This window comes from Pelodiscus sinensis, chromosome 4 (assembly GCF_052426305.1).
Source record: "Pelodiscus sinensis isolate ZL-2025 chromosome 4, ASM5242630v1, whole genome shotgun sequence".
NCBI lineage: Eukaryota > Metazoa > Chordata > Testudines > Trionychidae > Pelodiscus > Pelodiscus sinensis.
The window spans coordinates 1,576,610-1,600,635 of NC_143055.1; the positions used below are offsets into that span (position 1 = coordinate 1,576,610).

General features: G+C 75.6%; 1 protein-coding gene across 6 annotated transcripts in view; it reads left to right on the top strand.

Moving 5' to 3' along the window:
• The window catches only part of DCTN1 (dynactin subunit 1), a 132,299-nt gene that overhangs the window by 103,723 nt on the left and 4,550 nt on the right, over positions 1–24,026 (top strand). For 5 of the 6 annotated variants that reach the window (XM_089777695.1, XM_089777696.1, XM_089777697.1 and 2 more), the window contains 17 exons: positions 204–308; positions 428–619; positions 2,876–2,992; positions 5,127–5,279; positions 5,675–5,835; positions 6,634–6,802; positions 7,863–7,931; positions 8,660–8,722; positions 8,809–8,958; positions 9,788–9,949; positions 10,144–10,275; positions 14,582–14,710; positions 15,522–15,664; positions 17,025–17,191; positions 18,772–18,905; positions 19,605–19,800; positions 20,501–20,574. In XM_089777695.1, coding sequence (XP_089633821.1) covers positions 204–308; positions 428–619; positions 2,876–2,992; positions 5,127–5,279; positions 5,675–5,835; positions 6,634–6,802; positions 7,863–7,931; positions 8,660–8,722; positions 8,809–8,958; positions 9,788–9,949; positions 10,144–10,275; positions 14,582–14,710; positions 15,522–15,664; positions 17,025–17,191; positions 18,772–18,905; positions 19,605–19,800; positions 20,501–20,574 — 2,316 coding nt within the window. The other variant, XM_089777699.1, reaches the window with a different exon arrangement.

Sequence of the window (24,026 nt, forward strand, 5' to 3'; positions counted from 1 at the left end):
ACGAGGGCAGGTCCATCGATGGCCGAGAGCCAGGAGGGGCGGAGCGGCAGCCCCAGGGCCCTCGCTTTGGCTGCCAGCGGGGCCGGATCGCTCATCCCCAGCCCAGGGCAGAGCGCGGGGGCTCGCCGGAGCACGGGCCTGACCCCTGCCGTGCTGCGGGAACGGGGCCGGGTCAGGGCTAAGCTCTCGCGCCGTGTCCCCAGGTGGACGCTGCCCTGGGTGCGGAGGAGATGGTGGAGACTCTGACGGAGAGAAACCTGGACTTGGAGGAGAAGGTCCGGGAGCTGCGGGAGACTGTCGGTGACCTGGTAAGCCCTCCGCGGGCGGGCGGCTGGCTCGGCTCCCCGGCAGGGCCTGGCTGGAAGGGCTCGGGCCCCTGCGGCCTGGCAGGCCACGCTGGGTAGTGGCACCTCCCTCCTCCTGCCAGGAAGCCATGAACGAGATGAATGACGAGCTGCAGGAGAACGCCCGGGAGACGGAGCTGGAGCTGCGGGAGCAGCTGGACATGGCCACGGCCCGGGTGCGGGAGGCGGAGAAGCGCGTGGAGGCGGCGCAGGAGACGGTGGCCGATTACCAGCAGACCATCAAGAAGTACAGGGAGCTGACCGCACACCTGCAGGTGCAGTGCTGGCGGGGGGCAGAGGGGATGGGGCCACGCCTCAAAGCCAGCTCTCCTGCCCGAGCAGCACCCGGCTGAGCCGATGCGGCTGTGGGCTGCCCGGGGGCGCAGGCTGCGAGCGGCCAGGTCCGGCGGGCCAGCGCGTTCACTTGGGGCCCGAGGCGTCCTGGGGCCAGCGCAGCACGCGGCTGGGGAGACGGGGTTACGCCCCCAGCCCTGTGCCGAGGGCCAGCGCGTTCACTTGGGGCCCGAGGCGTCCTGGGCCCGGGCAGCACGCGGCTGGGGAGACGGGGTTACGCCCCCCGCCCTGTGCCGAGGGCCAGCGCGTTCACTTGGGGCCCGAGGCGTCCTGGGCCCGGGCAGCACGCGGCTGGGGAGACGGGGTTACGCCCCCCGCCCTGTGCCGAGGGCCAGCGCGTTCACTTGGGGCCCGAGGCGTCCTGGGGCCGGGCAGCACGCGGCTGGGGAGACGGGGTTACGCCCCCCGCCCTGTGCCGAGGGCCAGCGCGTTCACTTGGGGCCTGAGGCGTCCTGGGGCCAGCGCAGCACGCGGCTGGGGAGACGGGGTTACGCCCCCCGCCCTGTGCCGAGGGCCAGCGCGTTCACTTGGGGCCCGAGGCGTCCTGGGCCCGGGCAGCACGCGGCTGGGGAGACGGGGTTACGCCCTGTGCCGAGGGCCAGCGCGTTCACTTGGGGCCCGAGGCGTCCTGGGGCCCGGGCAGCACACGGCTGGGGAGACGGGGTTACACCCCCAGCCCTGTGCCGAGGGCCAGCGCGTTCACTTGGGGCCCGAGGCGTCCTGGGGCCGGGCAGCACACGGCTGGGGAGACGGGGTTACGCCCCCCGCCCTGTGCCGAGGGCCAGCGCGTTCACTTGGGGCCCGAGGCGTCCTGGGGCCCGGGCAGCACGCGGCTGGGGAGACGGGGTTACGCCCCCCGCCCTGTGCCGAGGGCCAGCGCGTTCACTTGGGGCCCGAGGCGTCCTGGGGCCAGCGCAGCACATGGCTGGGGAGACGGGGTTACGCCCTGTGCCGAGGGCCAGCGCGTTCACTTGGGGCCCGAGGCGTCCTGGGGCCCGGGCAGCACGCGGCTGGGGAGACGGGGTTACGCCCCCCGCCCTGTGCCGAGGGCCAGTGCGTTCACTTGGGGCCTGAGGCGTCCTGGGCCCGGGCAGCACGCGGCTGGGGAGACGGGGTTACGCCCCCCGCCCTGTGCCGAGGGCCAGCGCGTTCACTTGGGGCCCGAGGCGTCCTGGGGCCGGGCAGCACACGGCTGGGGAGACGGGGTTACGCCCCCCGCCCTGTGCCGAGGGCCAGCGCGTTCACTTGGGGCCCGAGGCGTCCTGGGGCCAGCGCAGCACACGGCTGGGGAGACGGGGTTACGCCCCCCGCCCTGTGCCGAGGGCCAGCGCGTTCACTTGGGGCCCGAGGTGTCCTGGGGCCGGGCAGCACGCGGCTGGGGAGACGGGGTTACGCCCCCCGCCCTGTGCCGAGGGCCAGCGCGTTCACTTGGGGCCCGAGGCGTCCTGGGGCCGGGCAGCACGCGGCTGGGGAGACGGGGTTACGCCCCCCGCCCTGTGCCGAGGGCCAGCGCGTTCACTTGGGGCCCGAGGCGTCCTGGGCCCGGGCAGCACGCGGCTGGGGAGACGGGGTTACGCCCCCCGCCCTGTGCCGAGGGCCAGCGCGTTCACTTGGGGCCGGAGGCGTCCTGGGGCCAGCGCAGCACGCGGCTGGGGAGACGGGGTTACGCCCCCCGCCCTGTGCCGAGGGCCAGCGCGTTCACTTGGGGCCCGAGGCGTCCTGGGGCCGGGCAGCACACGGCTGGGGAGACGGGGTTACGCCCCCCGCCCTGTGCCGAGGGCCAGCGCGTTCACTTGGGGCCCGAGGCGTCCTGGGCCCGGCAGCACACGGCTGGGGAGACGGGGTTACGCCCCCCGCCCTGTGCCGAGGGCCAGCGCGTTCACTTGGGGCCCGAGGCGTCCTGGGGCCAGCGCAGCACACGGCTGGGGAGACGGGGTTACGCCCCCCGCCCTGTGCCGAGGGCCAGCGCGTTCACTTGGGGCCCGAGGCGTCCTGGGGCCAGCGCAGCACGCGGCTGGGGAGACGGGGTTACGCCCCCCGCCCTGTGCCGAGGGCCAGCGTCCCCCGGGCGGAGCGTGGGCGCCGGCAGCACCGTCCCTGTCCCAGCCCTCCTCTTGCCCGGCTGCCCCTCCCCCCTTGTTCCGCCGCACTCCTACCTCGCCCTGCTCCTGCCTCAGGACGTCAACCGGGAGCTCATGAGCCAGCAGGAGGCTTCTGTGGAGAGACAGCAGCAGCCGCCACCAGAGACGTTCGACTTCAAGATTAAATTTGCAGAGACGAAGGCCCATGCGAAGGTAGGGGGGGCGTAGTGGGTTGGGGCTCCCGGGGCAGCGTGCCGGGGGGGGGGGGCGTAGTGGGTTGGGGCTCCCGGGGCAGCGTGCCGGGGGAGGGGGGGCGCGTAGTGGGTTGGGGCTCCCGGGGCAGCGTGCCGGGGGAGGGGGGGCGCGTAGTGGGTTGGGGCTCCCGGGGCAGCGTGCCGGGGGGGGGGGGGGGGTGCGTAGTGGGTTGGGGCTCCCGGGGCAGCGTGCCGGGGGAGGGGGGGCGCGTAGTGGGTTGGGGCTCGCGGGGCAGCGTGCCGGGGGAGGGGGGGCGCGTAGTGGGTTGGGGTTCCCGGGGCAGCGTGCCGGGGGAGGGGGGCGTAGTGGGTTGGGGCTCCCGGGGCAGCGTGCCGGGGGGGGGGGGGGCGCGTAGTGGGTTGGGGCTCCCGGGGCAGCGTGCCGGGGGAGGGGGGGCGCGTAGTGGGTTGGGGCTCCCGGGGCAGCGTGCCGGGGGGGGGGGTGCGTAGGGGGTAGGGTAGAGGTTCCCGGGCACCGCGCCGGGGTGCCGTACTCTGGCACGGCAGAGCTCAGGCAGCTTTCAGAGGGGACCAGGCCGGTGGGGCGGGGCGGGGTGTGGGCCTTGCTGAGGGCTGGGTCGCCCTGGCGCGAAGCAGCAGCCAGTCTGCAGAACGCCGGAGTGCGGAGAGACGCTGCTCTTGCCCGTCGGCGCCAGGGCGAAGCAGCGCGGGCTGCAAACGCGCTCCCCCCACCCTGCTGCTCTGGGGCAATAACCGCCTGGCCTGCGTTCCCCTCAGTGCGAACAGTACGGAGCGGCGCAGCACGGGCTGGGGGGGCGAGGGTCCGGCCGTAGCGGAGGCTGGGGGGGCGGGGTGAGGGCTGGGCTGTGGCGACGTGGTGCGGGCTGGAGGGGTGAGGGCTGAGCCATGGCTGTGTGGTGGAGACTGGGGGTGGAGGGCTGGGCCATGGCTGCATGGTTGGGGCTGGAGAGGGGAGGGCCGGGCAGTGGCTGCGTGGTTGGGGCTGGAGAGGGGAGGGCCGAGCCGTGGCTGGGGGTGGAGGGCCGGGCCGTGGCTACGTGGTGGGGGCCGGAGGGGGGAGGGCCGGGCCGTGGCTGGGGGTGGAGGGCCGGGCCGTGGCTACGTGGTGGGGGCTGGAGGGGGGAGGGCTGGGCCGTGGCTGGGGGTGGAGGGCCGGGCCGTGGCTACGTGGTGGGGGCCGGAGGGGGGGGGCCGAGCCGTGGCTGGGGGTGGAGGGCCGGGCCGTGGCTACGTGGTGGGGGCTGGAGAGGGGAGGGCCGAGCCGTGGCTGGGGGTGGAGGGCCGGGCCGTGGCTACGTGGTGGGGGCCGGAGGGGGGAGGGCCGGGCCGTGGCTGGAGGGCCGGGCCGTGGCTACGTGGTGGGGGCTGGAGGGGGGAGGGCCGGGCCGTGGCTGGGGGTGGAGGGCCGGGCCGTGGCTACGTGGTGGGGGCTGGAGGGGGAGGGCCGAGCCGTGGCTGGGGGTGGAGGGCCGGGCCGTGGCTACGTGGTGGGGGCTGGGTGGGGGAAGGCCGAGCCGTGGCTGGGGGTGGAGGGCCGGGCCGTGGCTACGTGGTGGGGGCTGGAGGGGGGAGGGCTGGGCCGTGGCTGGGGGTGGAGGGCCGGGCCGTGGCTACGTGGTGGGGGCTGGGTGGGGGAAGGCCGAGCCGTGGCTGGGGGTGGAGGGCCGGGCCGTGGCTACGTGGTGGGGGCTGGAGGGGGGAGGGCTGGGCCGTGGCTGGGGGTGGAGGGCCGGGCCGTGGCTACGTGGTGGGGGCTGGGTGGGGGAAGGCCTGTCGCGGCTGGAGAAGTGTTGGGTATTAACGGGGGCTGTTCCACGTGAGTGTTCAGCGCAATGGCCCTGGCAGTGCCACTTTTCACACGGTGGCAAGTACTTGAAAATGGGGTTTTGTGGCCCCGTCGTGACCTTGTGCCGCCTGGGAGGAGCAGCCGAGTGCAGAGCCGGGGAGTCCCGCAGGGCCGGCGCCGGGGAGCGAAGCAGCCGTGGGCGCGGGGCGTGGGGCAGAAAGGGGCTCGGCGGCTCCGCTGCTGGCTCGTGGGCCCAGCCCCCCAGGGCCACGAGCAGGCCGGGCCCTCTCCCGCAAGCGCCGGCTGACGGGTCCGTCTCCCTCAGGCCATCGAGATGGAGCTGCGGCAGATGGAGGTGCAGCAGGCCAACCGGCACGTGTCCCTCCTCACCTCCTTCATGCCCGACAGCTTCCTGCGCCACGGCGGGGACCACGACTGCATCCTGGTGCTGCTGCTCATCCCCCGCCTCATCTGCAAGGTGGGTCCGCGGGCCTGCCTCCGAGCCGGTCTCTGTGCACGAGGGGGCTGCTCTCCTCTCCCTCGGGCCAGGCCAGCCCCCTGCCCCCCAGGGCTCCCCGTCGGGCCTCAGCCGCGCCGTACCCCTCCGGGGGCAGCATCGCCGCCCTTCGCTTCCCCGCACTGCCCAGCAGCCAAGGGCGCCCCTGCCCCTGCCCCTGCCCCTCCCCCTCCCTGAGCCGCTTCGAGACCTGGCCCCCTGTGAGTTTGCTGCTCCCTCCCTCCCTCCCCGGCAAGTCCTCTCCGCAGCCCTGGGCTCCGACTGGGCTGCTACAGGAACCTGGCGCCTGCCCACCGCGAGCGTGAGGTGCCCGGGTGCCAGCAAGCCCAGACTGACGGCGCGCTGCCCTGCCGCAGGCGGAGCTCATCAGCAAGCAGGCCCAGGAGAAGTTTGAGCTGAATGAAAACTGTGGGGAGCGCACGGGCCTGCGGGGCGCCCCCGGGGAGCAGCTGAGCTTTGCCGCGGGGCTGGTGTATTCGCTCAGCCTCCTGCAAGCCACGCTGCACAAATACGAACAGTGAGTCCCCTGCGCCGGGGGGCGGCGGAGCGGGCGGGGGCTGGGGTGGGGCGGGCAGGGGCCAGGGTGGGGGCGGCGCAGGGCCAGGGCCAGGGGAGGGGCTGGCGCAGGGCAGACGGGCTGGGGCTGGGGTGGGGGCCAGGGTGGGGGCGGCGCAGGGCTGGGGCTGGGGCGGGGTGGGCAGGGGCCAGGGTGGGGGCGGCGCAGGGCCGGGGCCAGGGGAGGGGCTGGCGCAGGGCAGACGGGCTGGGGCTGGGGTGGGGGCCAGGGTGGGGGCGGCGCAGGGCCGGGGCCAGGGGAGGGGCTGGCGCAGGGCAGACGGGCTGGGGCTGGGGTGGGGGCCAGGGTGGGGGCGGCGCAGGGCCGGGGCCAGGGGAGGGGCTGGCGCAGGGCAGACGGGCTGGGGCTGGGGTGGGGGCCGGGGTGGGGGCGGCGCAGGGCTAGGGCCGGGCGTCGGGGCGGGGCAGGGCAGGACGGGCTCCAGGACGCTGCTTGGGAACAGCCACGCAGGGAGCCGCAGCCCCCATCAGACCAGTTCCCACCATTGCGGCTGGCCAGGCCGCGCTGCCCTGCCCTGGAAACTCTCCAGCTCCCCCTGTGGGCACTAGGTCCCTGCTGCCCCGGACAGTGAGAACGGCCGAGTCCTTCCATGCACCCCGGGCCGCTGCCTCCTGGGGGCCCCAGTGCCCTCGGGGCCGGGTGGGGAGGGCGATGGCCGAGCCCTGGGCTGTGCCGAGCTGGGGCAGGGCCCAGGCCCGTGGAGCGGCAGGCAGGGTGGCAGCGCTGGCTCCTCCCCAGGGCCCTGAGCAAGTGCAGCGTGGAGACCTACAAGAAGGTGGGGCTGCTCTACCCGGAGATGAGCGTCCACGAGCGCTCGCTGGACTTCCTCATCCAGCTGCTGCACAAGGACCAGCTCGACGAGACCGTCAACGTGGAGCCGCTGACCAAAGCCATCAAATACTACCAGGTAGGGCGCCGGGTCTGTGCCGCGGGCGGGCGCCGGGCTGGGCTCGGAGAGCGCTGTGTGTGTGCCATGGGCGGGCGCCGGGCCGGGCTCGGAGAGCGCTGTGTGTGCGCCGCGGGCGGGGGCCGGGCCGGGCTCGGAGAGCGCTGTGTGTGCGCCATGGGCGGGCGCCGGGCCGGGCTCGGAGAGCGCTGTGTGTGCGCCGCGGGCGGGCGCCGGGCCGGGCTCGGAGAGCGCTGTGTGTGCGCCGCGGGCGGGCGCCGGGCCGGGCTCGGAGAGCGCTGTGTGTGCGCCGCGGGCGGGCGCCGGGCCGGGCTCGGAGAGCGCTGTGTGTGCCGGGCTCCAGGCTGGGCACTGCCATCCCACAGGGCCCTGTCCCCACATCAGGCTGAGCTAGACCCACTAGGGGTGTCCGATATCGGTTACCCGACTAGTCTATAGTCCCTGGGGGCAGGGCAGCAGCCAGTGCTCTCCAGCCCCACTGGCAGCAGTGCGGGGGCCAGGCAGGAGCTGGTCCACGAGGGAGCCGGTTTGAAAACCAGCTGCCTGGCCCCGTGCTGGTACCTCCCGTACTGACACCGCAGCCCCCGTCTGGGGGGGGCTCTGAGCCCGTGGAGCCGGCGCGAGCCAGGACTGAGCCGGGCTGCCTGCTGAAAGGCGAGCTGGCGGGGGCTGCGCTTCTCTATCTACAGCGTTAACCTAGAGCTTTTGCTTCTTGCTTAGTCAGTCGCCTGCACTCTTGTGTCCCTCAGCCCTGCAGAGCTGCCCCTCAGCCCTGCAGAGCTGCCCCTCAGCCCTCTGGGCTGGCAGAAATCCCCGCCCCTCCAGGCCTGCTGTCCCCAGCACAGGGGTCTGCTGGGGCAGCGGGTTCCGCTAAATCCACCACAGCCGGCCCCTGAGCATCTGCTACGGCAGCCAGGCTGCCCCAAGCGTCCGGTGCCGGGGCAGGTGGGCGCCGCGGGCTGGCTGGTCGGAGAGGCAGCCGCCCAAGCCGGCTCTACCGCCCGCGGCACGGCCTCGGCCTCCCTCCGGCTCCCGCTGGTAGCGCCTCCTCTCCTTCCAGCACCTGTACAGCATCCACCTGGTGGAGCAGGCCGAGGACTGCACCATGCAGCTGGCGGACCACATTAAGGTAAGGGGCGGGTGGCCCTCCGGGCGTGACGGGCCGGGCCACAGACCATCACGCCGAGCCTTCAGCCAGAAGCCTCACAAGCAAAACCCCTCGGAGACCCCAGCTCTGCCTGTGGCGTCTGATAGCCGTCCCGGCATCCTCCTGGCCCAGCAGCCTGGCCTTGTGCCCGCCGTCAGTCACCTCCCTGCGGTGCGGCTTGGCGCCTAGAGCCCGTGCCCCTTGCTCGTCGGCAGAGCCGCTGGCTGAGCGTTCCTGGCCCTTTGCTCGGCCACAGCCAGAGACGTTCCCAGCGTCCACACGGAGCACGTCTGGATGTGGGGCGATAAGCACACGAGCAGCACGTGCAGATCAGAGCACGAGCTTTCGTCTGAGCCCTCACCCGGCCCCTTTGGACCCACTTTGGGGCAAACACCCCCCATGGGCGCAGCAGGGATCTGGCTGCTCCCCTTAGAGTCCAGTAACACGACAGCGGGGCCTTGGGACGACTCCGGGCCTGGCCGGCTCCTTGGCGGGGGGGTCGGAAACCCTCGTCCTGAGCTGCAGCCCTGCCTCCCCTGCTAGCTGGGCTCAGCCGCCCCCCCCCCCCGCCGCAGGGGAGGGGCTGCCAGGCGCGGGGCCAGCCCCAGGCAGAGCGAAGCGACCGTGCGCCCTGGAGCCCAGCCCCGTGCCCGGCCCGTCCGGCTGCGTCTGCTGTGCCCTGAGCTAACGGCGCTCGCGCTCGTCCGCAGTTCACCCAGAGCGCCTTGGACTGCATGGGCGTGGAGGTGGGCCGCCTGCGATCCTTCCTGCAGGTGAGCAGCGCCCCCCGCGCCCTCCCCCGCGCCCGCTGGGCCTGGCCGCCGGTCTCCAGCGCTGAGCTCTCCCCTCCCCCTCGCAGCCCGGGCAGGAGGCGTCGGACCTCGCCATCCTCCTCAAGGACCTGGAGACCTCCTGCAGCGACATCCGCCAGTTCTGCAAGAAGATCAGACGCCGCATGCCCGGGACAGACGCACCAGGGATCCCAGCAGCACTGGGCTTCGGGCAGCAGGTGGGGCAGGGAGCGCCCCAAGGCGCCACGGGCTCTAGGCCCCTCCCGCTCCTGTGGCTCCGGCATGAGGCGGGTTTTCTCTGCCCGGCGGGAGAGGGGATGTGCCCAGCGTGCGGGGGCTACCGCTGTCCGTGCCGGCGTCTGTCCGGCTGCGCTGCCCTGAGCCCGCGTGTCTTGTGCTGGCCAAGAGCAGGGGTGGGAGCAGCTGGGGGCCCCCAGCGATCTGGGGGTGCACCAGGAGGCTGGTGACGCAGGGCGAGTGGTGTGGGCTGGGTGGCAGGTGGAGCGCTGGGAATCCAGGTGGCGTGTGCTGGGTGGCGGGGGGCGCGCCGGGACACCAGTGGCACCAGGAGGCCGGTGGGAGGAGATGGGGGCGCGCTGAGAGGCCAGTGGCACCGGGAGGCTGGTAGCACAGGGCGGGGGGGGCACTCAGGGAGGCCAGTGGCGCCGGGAGGCCAATGGTGGGGAGCAGGCTAGGAGGCCGGTGGCGCGGGGCGGCGGGCGCGCCAGGAGGCCGGTGGGGCGGTGCGGGGGGCCGGTGCGGGGTGGGAGGCCGGTGGGGCGGGGCGGCGGGGCGTGCCAGGAGGCCGGTGGGGCGGGGCGGGGCGGGAGGCCGGTGGGGCGGGGCGGGGGGGGGCGCGCCGGGAGGCCGGTGGGGGGGGGCGGGAGGCCAGTGGGGCGGGGCGGGGGGCCGGTGGGGCGGGGCGGGGGGGCGCGCCAGGAGGTCGGTGGGGTGGGGCGGGGCGGGCGGGGCGGGCGCGCCGGGGCGGGGCGCCTCCCTTTGTCCTGCCGGGGGGCGACCCCTCTGACAGCCGTGCCCCCCGCCCAGGTGTCGGACACGCTGCTGGATTGCCGCAAGCACCTGACCTGGGTGGTGGCCGTGCTGCAGGAGGTGGCGGCCGCCGGGGCCCAGCTGATCGCCCCGCTGCCGGAGAACGAGGGGCTGCTGGCCGTGAAGCTGGAGGACCTGGCCTTCAAAGCGAGCGAACAGGTGGGGCCATTCCCGGCGCCCGCGGGCTGCCCTGGGGAGCACCCTGAGCGCGTCTTGCTGCTGCCCGTGGGCGCCGGGCCGGGCTGTGGGGGCGGCCACGCGCCTGCTCCACCTGCGGCCTGGGCGATGCGGGGGGGGGCCTGGCAGGGCAGCTGGCTCAGCGGGAGCCGAGCAGACTCCGTCCCTTCCCGCAGATCTATGGCAGCCCCGGCGTCAACCCGGCCGAGTGCCTGCGCCAGTCCTGCAGCGTCCTCATCGCCACCATGAACAAGATGGCCACCGCCATGCAGGAGGGCGAGTACGACGCCGACCGGCCCCAGGGCAAGGTGGGTTCTGAGCGCACCGGCCGCTCCCCCGCAGGCCGGGTTCCCTCGGGGCCGGGTTCCCCTGGCGGAGTCGGCTGACCCTGGGCCGGGTTCCCCTGGCGGAGTCGGCTGACCCTGGGCCGGGTTCCCTCGGGGCCGGGTTCCCCTGGCGGAGTCGGCTGACCCTGGGCCGGGTTCCCTCGGGGCCGGGTTCCCCTGGCGGAGTCGGCTGACCCTGGGCCGGGTTCCCCTGGCGGAGTCGGCTGACCCTGGGCCGGGTTCCCCTGGCGGAGTCGGCTGACCCTGGGGCCGGGTTCCCCTGGCGGAGTCGGCTGACCCTGGGCCGGGTTCCCTCGGGGCCGGGTTCCCCTGGCGGAGTCGGCTGACCCTGGGCCGGGTTCCCTCGGGGCCGGGTTCCCCTGGCGGAGTCGGCTGACCCTGGGCCGGGTTCCCCTGGCGGAGTCGGCTGACCCTGGGCCGGGTTCCCCTGGCGGAGTCGGCTGACCCTGGGGCCGGGTTCCCCTGGCGGAGTCGGCTGACCCTGGGGCCGGGTTCCCCTGGCGGAGTCGGCTGACCCTGGGGCCGGGTTCCCCTGGCGGAGTCGGCTGACCCTGGGGCCGGGTTCCCCTGGCGGAGTCGGCTGACCCTGGGCCGGGTTCCCCTGGCAGAGTCGGCTGACCCTGGGCCGGGTTCCCTCGGGGCCGGGTTCCCCTGGCGCAGTCGGCTGACCCTGGGCAGGGTTCCCTCGGGGCCGGGTTCCCCTGGCGGAGTCGGCTGACCCTGGGCCGGGTTCCCTCGGGGCCGGGTTCCCCTGGCGGAGTCGGCTGACCCTGGGCCGGGTTCCCCTGGCGGAGTCGGCTGACCCTGGGCCGGGTTCCCCTGGCGGAGTCGGCTGACCCTGGGGCCGGGTTCCCCTGGCGGAGTCGGCTGACCCTGGGGCCGGGTTCCCCTGGCGGAGTCGGCTGACCCTGGGCCGGGTTCCCTCGGGGCCGGGTTCCCCTGGCGGAGTCGGCTGACCCTGGGCCGGGTTCCCTCGGGGCCGGGTTCCCCTGGCGGAGTCGGCTGACCCTGGGGCCGGGTTCCCCTGGTGGAGTCGGCTGACCCTGGGGCCGGGTTCCCCTGGTGGAGTCGGCTGACCCTGGGGCCGGGTTCCCCTGGCGGAGTCGGCTGACCCTGGGGCCGGGTTCCCCTGGCGGAGTCGGCTGACCCTGGGGCCGGGTTCCCCTGGCGGAGTCGGCTGACCCTGGGGCCGGGTTCCCCTGGCGGAGTCGGCTGACCCTGGGGCCGGGTTCCCCTGGCGGAGTCGGCTGACCCTGGGCCGGGTTCCCCTGGCGGAGTCGGCTGACCCTGGGCCGGGTTCCCCTGGCGGAGTCGGCTGACCCTGGGGCCGGGTTCCCCTGGCGGAGTCGGCTGACCCTGGGCCGGGTTCCCCTGGCGGAGTCGGCTGACCCTGGGGCCGGGTTCCCCTGGCGGAGTCGGCTGACCCTGGGGCCGGGTTCCCCTGGCGGAGTCGGCTGACCCTGGGGCCGGGTTCCCCTGGCGGAGTCGGCTGACCCTGGGGCCGGGTTCCCCTGGCGGAGTCGGCTGACCCTGGGCCGGGTTCCCCTGGCGGAGTCGGCTGACCCTGGGGCCGGGTTCCCCTGGCGGAGTCGGCTGACCCTGGGCCGGGTTCCCTCGGGGCCGGGTTCCCCTGGCGGAGTCGGCTGACCCTGGGCCGGGTTCCCTCGGGGCCGGGTTCCCCTGGCGGAGTCGGCTGACCCTGGGCCGGGTTCCCTCGGGGCCGGGTTCCCCTGGCGGAGTCGGCTGACCCTGGGGCCGGGTTCCCCTGGTGGAGTCGGCTGACCCTGGGGCCGGGTTCCCCTGGTGGAGTCGGCTGACCCTGGGGCCGGGTTCCCCTGGCGGAGTCGGCTGACCCTGGGGCCGGGTTCCCCTGGCGGAGTCGGCTGACCCTGGGGCCGGGTTCCCCTGGCGGAGTCGGCTGACCCTGGGGCCGGGTTCCCCTGGCGGAGTCGGCTGACCCTGGGCCGGGTTCCCCTGGCGGAGTCGGCTGACCCTGGGCCGGGTTCCCCTGGCGGAGTCGGCTGACCCTGGGCCGGGTTCCCCTGGCGGAGTCGGCTGACCCTGGGGCCGGGTTCCCCTGGCGGAGTCGGCTGACCCTGGGCCGGGTTCCCCTGGCGGAGTCGGCTGACCCTGGGGCCGGGTTCCCCTGGCGGAGTCGGCTGACCCTGGGGCCGGGTTCCCCTGGCGGAGTCGGCTGACCCTGGGGCCGGGTTCCCCTGGCGGAGTCGGCTGACCCTGGGGCCGGGTTCCCCTGGCGGAGTCGGCTGACCCTGGGCCGGGTTCCCCTGGCGGAGTCGGCTGACCCTGGGGCCGGGTTCCCCTGGCGGAGTCGGCTGACCCTGGGCCGGGTTCCCCTGGCGGAGTCGGCTGACCCTGGGCCGGGTTCCCTCGGGGCCGGGTTCCCCTGGCGGAGTCGGCTGACCCTGGGGCCGGGTTCCCCTGGCGGAGTCGGCTGACCCTGGGCCGGGTTCCCTCGGGGCCGGGTTCCCCTGGCGGAGTCGGCTGACCCTGGGCCGGGTTCCCTCGGGGCCGGGTTCCCCTGGCGGAGTCGGCTGACCCTGGGCCGGGTTCCCTCGGGGCCGGGTTCCCCTGGCGGAGTCGGCTGACCCTGGGTCGGGTTCCCTCGGGGCCGGGTTCCCCTGGCGGAGTCGGCTGACCCTGGGCCGGGTTCCCTCGGGGCCGGGTTCCCCTGGCGGAGTCGGCTGACCCTGGGCCGGGTTCCCCTGGCGGAGTCGGCTGACCCTGGGCCGGGTTCCCCTGGCGGAGTCGGCTGACCCTGGGGCCGGGTTCCCCTGGCGGAGTCGGCTGACCCTGGGGCCGGGTTCCCCTGGCGGAGTCGGCTGACCCTGGGGCCGGGTTCCCCTGGCGGAGTCGGCTGACCCTGGGGCCGGGTTCCCCTGGCGGAGTCGGCTGACCCTGGGCCGGGTTCCCTCGGGGCCGGGTTCCCCTGGCGCAGTCGGCTGACCCTGGGCCGGGTTCCCTCGGGGCCGGGTTCCCCTGGCGGAGTCGGCTGACCCTGGGTCGGGTTCCCTCGGGGCCGGGTTCCCCTGGCGGAGTCGGCTGACCCTGGGGCCGGGTTCCCCTGGCGGAGTCGGCTGACCCTGGGGCCGGGTTCCCCTGGCGGAGTCGGCTGACCCTGGGGCCGGGTTCCCCTGGCGGAGTCGGCTGACCCTGGGCCGGGTTCCCTCGGGGCCGGGTTCCCCTGGCGGAGTCGGCTGACCCTGGGGCCGGGTTCCCCTGGCGGAGTCGGCTGACCCTGGGCCGGGTTCCCTCGGGGCCGGGTTCCCCTGGCGGAGTCGGCTGACCCTGGGCCGGGTTCCCTCGGGGCCGGGTTCCCCTGGCGGAGTCGGCTGACCCTGGGCCGGGTTCCCTCGGGGCCGGGTTCCCCTGGCGGAGTCGGCTGACCCTGGGTCGGGTTCCCTCGGGGCCGGGTTCCCCTGGCGGAGTCGGCTGACCCTGGGCCGGGTTCCCTCGGGGCCGGGTTCCCCTGGCGGAGTCGGCTGACCCTGGGCCGGGTTCCCCTGGCGGAGTCGGCTGACCCTGGGGCCGGGTTCCCCTGGCGGAGTCGGCTGACCCTGGGGCCGGGTTCCCCTGGCGGAGTCGGCTGACCCTGGGGCCGGGTTCCCCTGGCGGAGTCGGCTGACCCTGGGGCCGGGTTCCCCTGGCGGAGTCGGCTGACCCTGGGCCGGGTTCCCTCGGGGCCGGGTTCCCCTGGCGCAGTCGGCTGACCCTGGGCAGGGTTCCCTCGGGGCCGGGTTCCCCTGGCGGAGTCGGCTGACCCTGGGCCGGGTTCCCTCGGGGCCGGGTTCCCCTGGCGGAGTCGGCTGACCCTGGGTCGGGTTCCCTCGGGGCCGGGTTCCCCTGGCGGAGTCGGCTGACCCTGGGGCCGGGTTCCCCTGGCGGAGTCGGCTGACCCTGGGGCCGGGTTCCCCTGGCGGAGTCGGCTGACCCTGGGGCCGGGTTCCCCTGGCGGAGTCGGCTGACCCTGGGCCGGGTTCCCTCGGGGCCGGGTTCCCCTGGCGCAGTCGGCTGACCCTGGGCAGGGTTCCCTCGGGGCCGGGTTCCCCTGGCGGAGTCGGCTGACCCTGGGCCGGGCTCCCTCGGGGCCGGGTTCCCCTGGCGCAGTCGGCTGACCCTGGGCCGGGTTCCCTCGGGGCCGGCTGGCCTGGTTTCGGGCGGGACCTCTGGGCGCCTGCCGTGGGCTGTCAGGGCCGTGGGGAGCCCTCAGCAGGCAGGATCCCAGCAGCCCCCTCTGCTCCCCCGCCAGCCCCCTCCGCCCGTCACGCTGCGGGCCGCCGCGCTGCGGGCCGAGATCACCGACGCCGAGGGCCTGGGCCTCAAGCTGGAGGACAGAGAGACGGTTATTAAAGAGCTGAAGAAATCGCTGAAAATCAAGGTGAGCTCTTCCCTGCGTGTTCCCTGCGCCCCCGCCTCCACCCCCGCTGCCACCCCGCCCCCGCCCCTCTCTGCAGCCCCCTCCCACGCCTCACGCCCCCGCTGCCGCCCCGCCCCTCTCTGCCGCCCCCGCCCTCTCTGCCGCCCCCTCCCACGCCTCACGCCCCCGCTGCCACCCCCACCCGCGCCCCCTCTGCCGCCCCGCCCCTCTCTGCAGCCCCCTCCCACGCCCCCACTGCCACCCCCACCCATGCCCCCTCTGCCGCCCCCTCCCGCACCTCACGTGCCCGCTGCCACCCCCACCCATTCCCCCTCTGCCGCCCCGCCCCCCTCTGCCGCCCCCTCCCGCACCTCACGTGCCCGCTGCCGCCCCCACCCATGCCCCCTCTGCCGCCCCGCCCCCCTCTGCCGCCCCCTCCCGCACCTCACGTGCCCACTGCCGCCCCCACCCATGCCCCCTCTGCCGCCCCGCCCCCCTCTGCCGCCCCCTCCCGCACCTCACGTGCCCGCTGCCGCCCCCACCCATGCCCCCTCTGCCGCCCCGCCCCCCTCTGCCGCCCCCTCCCGCACCTCACGTGCCCGCTGCCACCCCCACCCATGCCCCCTCTGCCGCCCCGCCCCCCTCTGCCGCCCCCTCCCGCACCTCACGTGCCCGCTGCCGCCCCCACCCATTCCCCCTCTGCCGCCCCGCCCCCCTCTGCCGCCCCCTCCCGCACCTCCCACCCGCGCCCCCGGTGCTCTGCCCCACCCACACCCGTGGGGGCGGGATGGCGTGCAGGACACCGGCCCATCCCCCGTCCTCTGCCGCCCAGGGCGAGGAGCTGAGCGAAGCCAACGTGCGCCTGAGTCTCTTGGAGAAGAAGCTGGACAGCGCCTCCAAGGACGCGGACGAGCGGGTGGAGAAGATCCAGACCAAGCTGGACGAGACCCAGGCTCTGCTCAAGAAGAAGGAGAAGTGAGCGGGGCTGGCAGTGGGGGCCTGGGGGCAGCGCGGGTGGGGGGGGCCTGGGGGGGCCAGAGGGGCCACGCCGGGGCCAGGCTGCTTGTGGCTCTTTCCCGGCGGGCAGGTCACTCGTTTCACACTCTGGCTTTGCTTCGGCTGCCACTGGGCCAGACCGGGTCTCAGCGCCGGGCCAGCCATGTGCAGGGGGATGTTCTAGGCGCTGGGGGGGCCGACAGGGCCGGGGGAGCTGCACGGCAGCAGAGCTGGGCAGTGGGGGCCGATGAGGCCAGGAGAGCTGGGCGGGGGCCGGCGGGGACAGGGGGAGCTGGGAGGCTGTGGGGCCGGGCAGTGGGAGGCTGGGGGAGCCGGGAGGCTGCAGGGCCAGGCAGTGGGGGGCCGGGGGAGCCGGGAGGCAGCGGGGAGGGGCGGGCGGGAGGGCCGGCTGGGAGCCGGGAGGCAGCGGAGGTGGTGGGGGAGGGGCGGGCGGGAGGACCCGCGGGGAGCTGGGAGGCGGCGGGGCGGGGCGGGCGGGCAGGGCCGGCTGGGAGCCGGGAGGCGGCGGGGCGGGCGGGGAGGGCCGCTTGGGAGGTGGCGGGGCGGGGAGGGCCGGCTGGGAGCTGGGAGGTGGCGGGGCAGGGAGGGCCGGCTGGGAGCTGGGAGGCGGCGGGGCAGGGAGGGCCGGCTGGGAGCTGGGAGGTGGCGGGGCAGGGAGGGCCGGCTGGGAGCTGGGAGGCGGCGGGGCAGGGAGGGCTGGCTGGGAGCTGGGAGGTGGCGGGGCAGGGAGGGCCGGCTGGGAGCTGGGAGGCGGCGGGGCAGGGAGGGCCGGCTGGGAGCTGGGAGGCGGCGGGGCAGGGAGGGCTGGCTGGGAGCTGGGAGGTGGCGGGGCAGGGAGGGCCGGCTGGGAGCTGGGAGGCGGCGGGGCGGGCGGGGAGGGCCGGCTGGGAGGCGGCGGGGCGGGCGGGGAGGGCCGGCTGGGAGCCGGGAGGCGGCGGGGCGGGCGGGCAGGGCCGGCTGGGAGCCGGGAGGCGGCGGGGCGGGGCGAGTGGGCAGGGCCGGCTGGGAGCCGGGAGGCGGCGGGGGCGGGCAGGGAGGGCCGGCTGGGAGCCGGGAGGCGGCAGGGCGGGCAGGGAGGGCTGGCTGGGAGCCGGGAGGCGGGGCGGGCGGGGAGGGCCGGCTGGGAGGCGGCGGGGCGGGGCGGGCGGGGAGGGCCGGCTGGGAGCCGGGAGGCGGCGGGGCGGGTGGGGAGGTGGCGGGGCGGGGCGGGCGGGCAGGGCCAGCTGGGAGCGTGCCCGCTGGCGGAGGTGGCTCCGGGGCCCGCGGTGTCGGCGCTCGCCAGGAGGGGCTCATGCCGGTGCTCGCTCCGCGCCCGCAGGGAGTTTGAGGAGACCATGGACGCGCTTCAGGCTGACATTGACCAGCTGGAGTCGGAGAAGATGGAGCTCAAGCAGCGCCTGAACAGCCAGTCCAAGCGCACCATCGAGGGGCTGCGGGGAGCCCCTGCCTCCGGCATCGCCTCCATCGTCTCGGGCATTGCGGGAGGCGAGTGACCCGCTGGAGCAATGTCACAGGCCTGGGGAAGAGAGGGGGAGCACGGGAGTGAAGGGGGAGGAGCTCCCTGTGCTCCGGGCTCTGTCCCTCGAGCTCCGGGTTCCCCAAGGGGCAGCTGGCTGGGGATTCCAGAGCCCGTCCGTGGTGTCCGGCCTCGGCCCAGTGACCGGAGAGCCGGGGGGCTGCTGGCTTTCCCTCTGCGCCTCCCCCGCTCCCGCGGCCGGGCTGGGTGTGGGGCCGGGCTGCTCCCCGCGGGCTCTGACGCGGCGCCTGAGCCATGAGAGTCTCAGCCGCCCACGTTTCACACCAGCCCAGACCTGGGGCTGGCCAGCAGCTGGCTCTGCTCGGCGCCCCGTTCCTCTGGCCCGGACGTGGGTGCGGACACCCGAGCTGCGTACTGACCCCGCGGCCTGGCCCGCCCCTTTCCCCAGGGCGAATGGCCCTCCCTTGGTGTGCTTGGCAGCCGCAGCCTCTGCCCGGGGCGGCTGCAGTAGCCACAGACCCCGTGATCCGGCAATGGGGCTGGTGGCACTTGGCTCCCGTGTGCCAGCTGGCCAGTGCCCGCCATGCGGCAGCCGGGGAGGCCAGGCCCTGCCTGAGCAGGGGGAGCCAGAGGACAGACAGGGCAGCAAAGGGACTTTTCCAGGGCCCCAGGGCAAGACAGTGGCAGAATCTGTGGCCCGGTTCTTTCCTTTCCCGCGGGCGTACGGCTGCCCCTGCCCTCTCCCGGGGCCGGCCCGAGATGCAGCTGCTCTGGGAAGGGCTCAGTGAGAGGCTCTGCACCCGCCGGGCGGTCTGGGGAGGGCTCTGGAGTGGGGCAGCCGTGGGGCCACTGCACGGGGAGCAGGGCTGCAGGGCCAAAGGTTCCCGGGCTTCTAACTCTGTTCTCTCCCTGCTGGCGGCGCTGCAGAGGAGCCGCAGAGAGGTAGGTGCGGCGGGCGGGCGGGCAGGGGCTGCTGAGGCTCTGGGAACTGCGTGGCACCCGGGCTGTGGCAGGGCGCTGAGCCGCCTGGCGTGCTAGCTCCGGGCGTGGGTTTGGCGCCGGGCACTGCCCCCGGCTCTCCGGCTCCGGCTCCAGCTCCGGGCGTGGGTTTGGTGCCGGGCGCTGCCCCCGGCATTCCGGCTCCGGCTCCAGCTCCGGGCGTGGGTTTGGTGCCGGGCGCTGCCCCTGGCATTCTGGCTCCGGCTCCAGCTCAGGGCGTGGGTTTGGCACCGGGCACTGCCCCCGGCTCTCCGGCTCCGGCTCCAGCTCCGGGCGTGGGTTTGGTGCCGGGCGCTGCCCCCAGCGCTCCAGCTCAGGGCGTGGGTTTGGTGCCGGGCGCTGCCCCCGGCATTCTGGCTCCGGCTCCAGCTCAGGGCGTGGGTTTGGCACCGGGCACTGCCCCCGGCTCTCCGGCTCCGGCTCCAGCTCCGGGCGTGGGTTTGGCACCGGGCACTGCCCCCGGCACTCCGGCTCCAGCTCCGGGCTGCTCCTTAGCACAGCGGCCTCGGTCTGTGGGCGGAGCTGGAGCCCACCGCGCTGCCTGGGCCCTGCTGGCCAGCTCTCACCATGGCTCCCCGCCCGTGTGCAGGTGGCAGCGCTGGCCAGGCACTGGGGGGCGGCTCTGGCCCCGTCCAGGTGAAGGACTCCCCTCTGCTCCTGCGACAGATCGATGCCATGCGGCTGTCCATTGAGCGCCTCAAGGCGGAGAACGACCGGCTCAAGGTGAGAGGTGGCTCCCCTGGCGGTCGTGCGCCGAGCCAGGGCTGCCGCTGGGCAGAGGCAGGCACGTCGGAGTTGGGTGCGTCAGCCTGGAGCTGGTGAGACTGGAGGGCCCTGGCTGGCTGGGCTCCTGTTGCTAGTGGTGGAGCGCAAAGGGAACGTGTGTTAACCTGTGGGCCTCCCTGCTGCAGGGCCACAGTGAAGCACCTGGCTGAGTGACACTCAAAGGCACGTCAGGCCCCCGGCTCCACGCAGGGCACCTGGATCCAGAGCCCAGGCCCTCCCTCCCCCACCCCTCCGCCAGGCCTAGGGCAGGGTGCTGTGCCCTGAGGCGGCTCGGCAGGATGCCACCCCAGGCAGCTGATCCCTGCTTCGGGGCCCGGCTCCTGCTCTCCCTTGCTGGCCCCTGCTGGGTTCCCAGTGCACCGGGCGCTGGGGGCGCCCCAGGGGAGAGTCCAGGGCTGCCCAGCTGACTGCCCGCAGCCTGTGGTCCTGTTGGGGGTGCCCTTCCGCACCTGCAGAGGGCAGACAGTGAGGGCTCCGGTGCGCGGGGCCGGGTGCCCCCATGCCGGGTTCTGCGGCTGGCCCAGCAGCTGGCCGGAGAAGGGACCGGGCCCCTGGGCTCTGCGGGGCGGGGCGGGGCGGGGCGGGGCGGGGCAGGGCGGGGCGGAGCCGGGGCTACTCCAGTTGCTTGTACCGCAGGGAGCCCAGATGAGAACGGAGCTGGCAGCCCTGCCCCCGCTGCACGTGCCCAAGCTGACCCTGCCCCGCGACCGGCAGGGGGAGGGGCAGGGGGTGGCCTCGGGCAGCCTGTACCGGAAGACGAGCCAGCTGCTGCAGACCCTCTACCAGATGAGCGCCAGCGCCAGGGTGGTGGACGTCACGCGCGGGAGGTCGGGTACGTCCCAGCACGCGGCTCCCTGGGGAGGCTGCCAGCGCGGGAACGGGCCCAGCACCCCCAGGCCCGGCGGGAACGGCCCGGGGCTCGTGGCCTGTCCTGGGGGGTGGCGCGTCCAAAGCCCTCTGCTGGTCCTGGCGCACAGCGTGCCCCCGCCTCCCTGCGGCGTCTGTGGGCGGGGGGGCGCCGAGCCGGAGTCCTGCCGGGTGGTAGCTGTGTGGCCCAGCGCAGGGCCCTGGGGCGGGGGGGCCGAGCCGGAGTCCTGCCGGGTGGTAGCTGTGCGGCCCAGCGCAGGGCCCCGGGGCGGGGGCGCCGAGCCGGAGTCCTGCCGGGTGGTAGCTGTGCGGCCCAGCGCAGGGCCCCGGGGCAGGGGGGCCGAGCCGGAGTCCTGCCGGGTGGTAGCTGTGCGGCCCAGCGCAGGGCCCCGGGGCGGGGGCCACACCCTGCCCCCCCCACGATGGCTCCGAGCATCGGCGAGGTGCCCGCAGGTTGCTGGGCTCCCACAGCCAGCCAGGCCACGCCTGGGCCACGAGCTCTCCTGTCCAGGGGTCTGCTCAGCTGCTGCCGCGCCCCTCCGAGGGGACTGGGGGTTCGGGCTGCGCTGCTCGGTGACGTGGGGCTGGGGGTTCGGGCTGCGCTGCTCGGTGACGTGGGGCTGGGGGTCGCTGCAAACGGCCCGTGTGCTTTGTGTCTGCCACAGGGAGCCCGGGCGCCCAGCTGCTGGAGCAGACGACCCGCCTGAAGGCCCTCGGCAGCGCCGTCGACAAGCTCAAGGTAAACACAGCCCAGCCTGCGCACCAGGCACTCGGCAAACGCCCACAGCCCGGCCTGCGCACCAGGCACTCGGCAAACGCCCACAGCCCGGCCTGGCGCCAGGCGCTCGGCAAACGCCCACAGCCCAGCCTGCGCACCAGGCACTCGGCAAACGCCCACAGCCCGGCCTGCGCCCCAGGCGCTCGGCAAACGCCCACAGCCCGGCCTGCGCGCCAGGCGCTCGGCAAACGCCCACAGCCCGGCCTGCGCGCCAGGCGCTCGGCAAACGCCCACAGCCCGGCCTGCGCCCCAGGCGCTCGGCAAACGCCCACAGCCCGGCCTGCGCCCCAGGCGCTCGGCAAACGCCCACAGCCCGGCCTGCGCGCCAGGCGCTCGGCAAACGCCCACAGCCCGGCCTGCGCGCCAGGCGCTCGGCAAACGCCCACAGCCCGGCCTGCGCCCCAGGCGCTCGGCAAACGCCCACAGCCCGGCCTGCGCCCCAGGCCCTCGGCAAACGCCCACAGCCCGGCCTGGCGCCAGGCGCTCGGCAAACGCCCACAGCCCGGCCTGCGCCCCAGGCGCTCGGCAAACGCCCACAGCCCGGCCTGTGCCCCAGGCGCTCGGCAAACGCCCACAGCCCGGCCTGCGCCCCAGGCGCTCGGCAAACGCCCACAGCCCGGCCTGCGCCCCAGGCGCTCGGCAAACGCCCACAGCCCGGCCTGCGCGCCAGGCGCTCGGCAAACGCCCACAGCCCGGCCTGCGCGCCAGGCGCTCGGCAAACGCCCACAGCCCGGCCTGCGCCCCAGGCGCTCGGCAAACGCCCACAGCCCGGCCTGCGCGCCAGGCGCTCGGCAAACGCCCACAGCCCGGCCTGCGCGCCAGGCGCTCGGCAAACGCCCACAGCCCGGCCTGCGCCCCAGGCCCTCGGCAAACGCCCACAGCCCGGCCTGGCGCCAGGCGCTCGGCAAACGCCCACAGCCCGGCCTGCGCCCCAGGCGCTCGGCAAACGCCCACAGCCCGGCCTGCGCCCCAGGCCCTCGGCAAACGCCCACAGCCCGGCCTGCGCGCCAGGCGCTCGGCAAATGCCCACAGCCCGGGCTGGCGCCTGCCTCTGCCCCGAGTGTGGGGAGCTCCGCCTGGGGCGCTGGCCCCTGTCCTGTGCTCTGGGCGCGCCCCGTCTCTGCCCCGGGTGTGGGGAGCTCCGCCTGGGGCGCTGGCCCCTTGTCCTGTGCTCTGGGCGCGCCCTGCCTCTGCCCCGGGTGTGGGGAGCTCCGCCTGGGGCGCTGGCCCTTGTCCTTTGCTCTGGGCGCGCCCCGTCTCTGCCCCGGGTGTGGGGCGCTCCGCCTGGGGCGCTGGCCCTTGTCCTTTGCTCTGGGCGCGCCCCGTCTCTGCCCCGGGTGTGGGGAGCTCTGCCTGGGGCGCTGGCCCCTTGTCCTGTGCTCTGGGCGCGCCCCGGCTCTGCCCCGGGTGTGGGGAGCTCCGCCTGGGGCGCTGGCCCCTTGTCCTGTGCTCTGGGCGCGCCCTGCCTCTGCCCCGGGTGTGGGGAGCTCCGCCTGGGGCGCTGGCCCCTTGTCTTGTGCTCTGGCCGCGCCCTGCCTCTGCCCCGGGTGTGGGGAGCTCCGCCTGGGGCGCTGGCCCCTTGTCTTGTGCTCTGGCCGCGCCCTGCCTCTGCCCCGGGTGTGGGGAGCTCTGCCTGGGGCGCTGGCCCCTGTCCTGTGCTCTGGGCGTGCCCCGTCTCTGCCCCGGGTGTGGGGAGCTCCGCCTGGGGCGCTGGTCCCTGTCCTGTGCTCTGGGCGCGCCCTGCCTCTGCCCCGGGTGTGGGGAGCTCCGCCTGGGGCGCTGGCCCCTTGTCCTGTGCTCTGGGCGCGCCCTGGCTCTGCCCCGGGTGTGGGGAGCTCTGCCTGGGGCGCTGGCCCCTTGTCCTGTGCTCTGGGCGAGCCCTGCCTCTGCCCCGGGTGTGGGGAGCTCCGCCTGGGGCGCTGGCCCCTTGTCCTGTGCTCTGAGCGCGCCCTGCCTCTGCCCCGGGTGTGGGGAGCTCTGCCTGGGGCGCTGGCCCCTTGTCCTGTGCTCTGAGCGCGCCCTGCCTCTGCCCCGGGTGTGGGGAGCTCTGCCTGGGGCGCTGGCCCTTGTCCAGTGCTCTGGGTGCGCCCTGCCTCTGCCCCGGGTGTGGGGAGCTCTGCCTGGGGCGCTGGCCCCTTGTCCTGTGCTCTGGGCGCGCCCTGCCTCTGCCCCGGGTGTGGGGAGCTCTGCCTGGGGCGCTGGCCCCTTGTCCTGTGCTCTGGGCGCGCCCTGCCTCTGCCCCGGGTGTGGGGAGCTCTGCCTGGGGCGCTGGCCCTTGTCTTGTGCTCTGGGCGCGCCCCGCCTCTGCCCCGGGTGTGGGGAGCTCTGCCTGGGGCGCTGGCCCTTGTCCTTTGCTCTGGGCGCGCCCTGCCTCTGCCCCGGGTGTGGGGAGCTCTGCCTGGGGCGCTGGCCCTTGTCCTTTGCTCTGGGCGCGCCCTGCCTCTGCCCCAGGTGTGGGGAGCTCTGCCTGGGGCGCTGGCCCCTTGTCCTGTGCTCTGGGCGCGCCCTGCCTCTGCCCCGGGTGTGGGGAGCTCCGCCTGGGGCGCTGGCCCCTTGTCCTGTGCTCTGGGCGCGCCCTGCCTCTGCCCCGGGTGTGGGGAGCTCTGCCTGGGGCGCTGGCCCCTTGTCCTGTGCTCTGAGCGCGCCCTGCCTCTGCCCCGGGTGTGGGGAGCTCCGCCTGGGGCGCTGGCCCCTTGTCCTGTGCTCTGGGTGCGCCCTGCCTCTGCCCCGGGTGTGGGGAGCTCCGCCTGGGGCGCTGGCCCCTTGTCCTTTGCTCTGGGCGCGCCCTGCCTCTGCCCCGGGTGTGGGGAGCTCTGCCTGGGGCGCTGGCCCCTTGTCCAGTGCTCTGGGCGCGCCCTGCCTCTGCCCCGGGTGTGGGGAGCTCTGCCTGGGGCGCTGGCCCTTGTCCTGTGCTCTGGGCGCGCCCTGCCTCTGCCCCGGGTGTGGGGAGCTCCGCCTGGGGCGCTGGCCCTTGTCCTGTGCTCTGGGCGCGCCCTGCCTCTGCCCCGGGTGTGGGGAGCTCTGCCTGGGGCGCTGGCCCCTTGTCCTGTGCTCTGGGTGCGCCCTGCCTCTGCCCCGGGTGTGGGGAGCTCCGCCTGGGGCGCTGGCCCCTTGTCCTGTGCTCTGGGCGTGCCCCGTCTCTGCCCCGGGTGTGGGGAGCTCCGCCTGGGGCGCTGGCCCCTTGTCCTGTGCTCTGGGTGCGCCCTGCCTCTGCCCCGGGTGTGGGGAGCTCCGCCTGGGGCGCTGGCCCCTTGTCCTGTGCTCTGGGTGCGCCCCGTCTCTGCCCTGGGTGTGGGGAGCTCTGCCTGGGGCGCTGGCCCTTGTCCTTTGCTCTGGGCGCGCCCTGCCTCTGCCCCGGGTGTGGGGAGCTCTGCCTGGGGCGCTGGCCCCTTGTCCTGTGCTCTGGGCGTGCC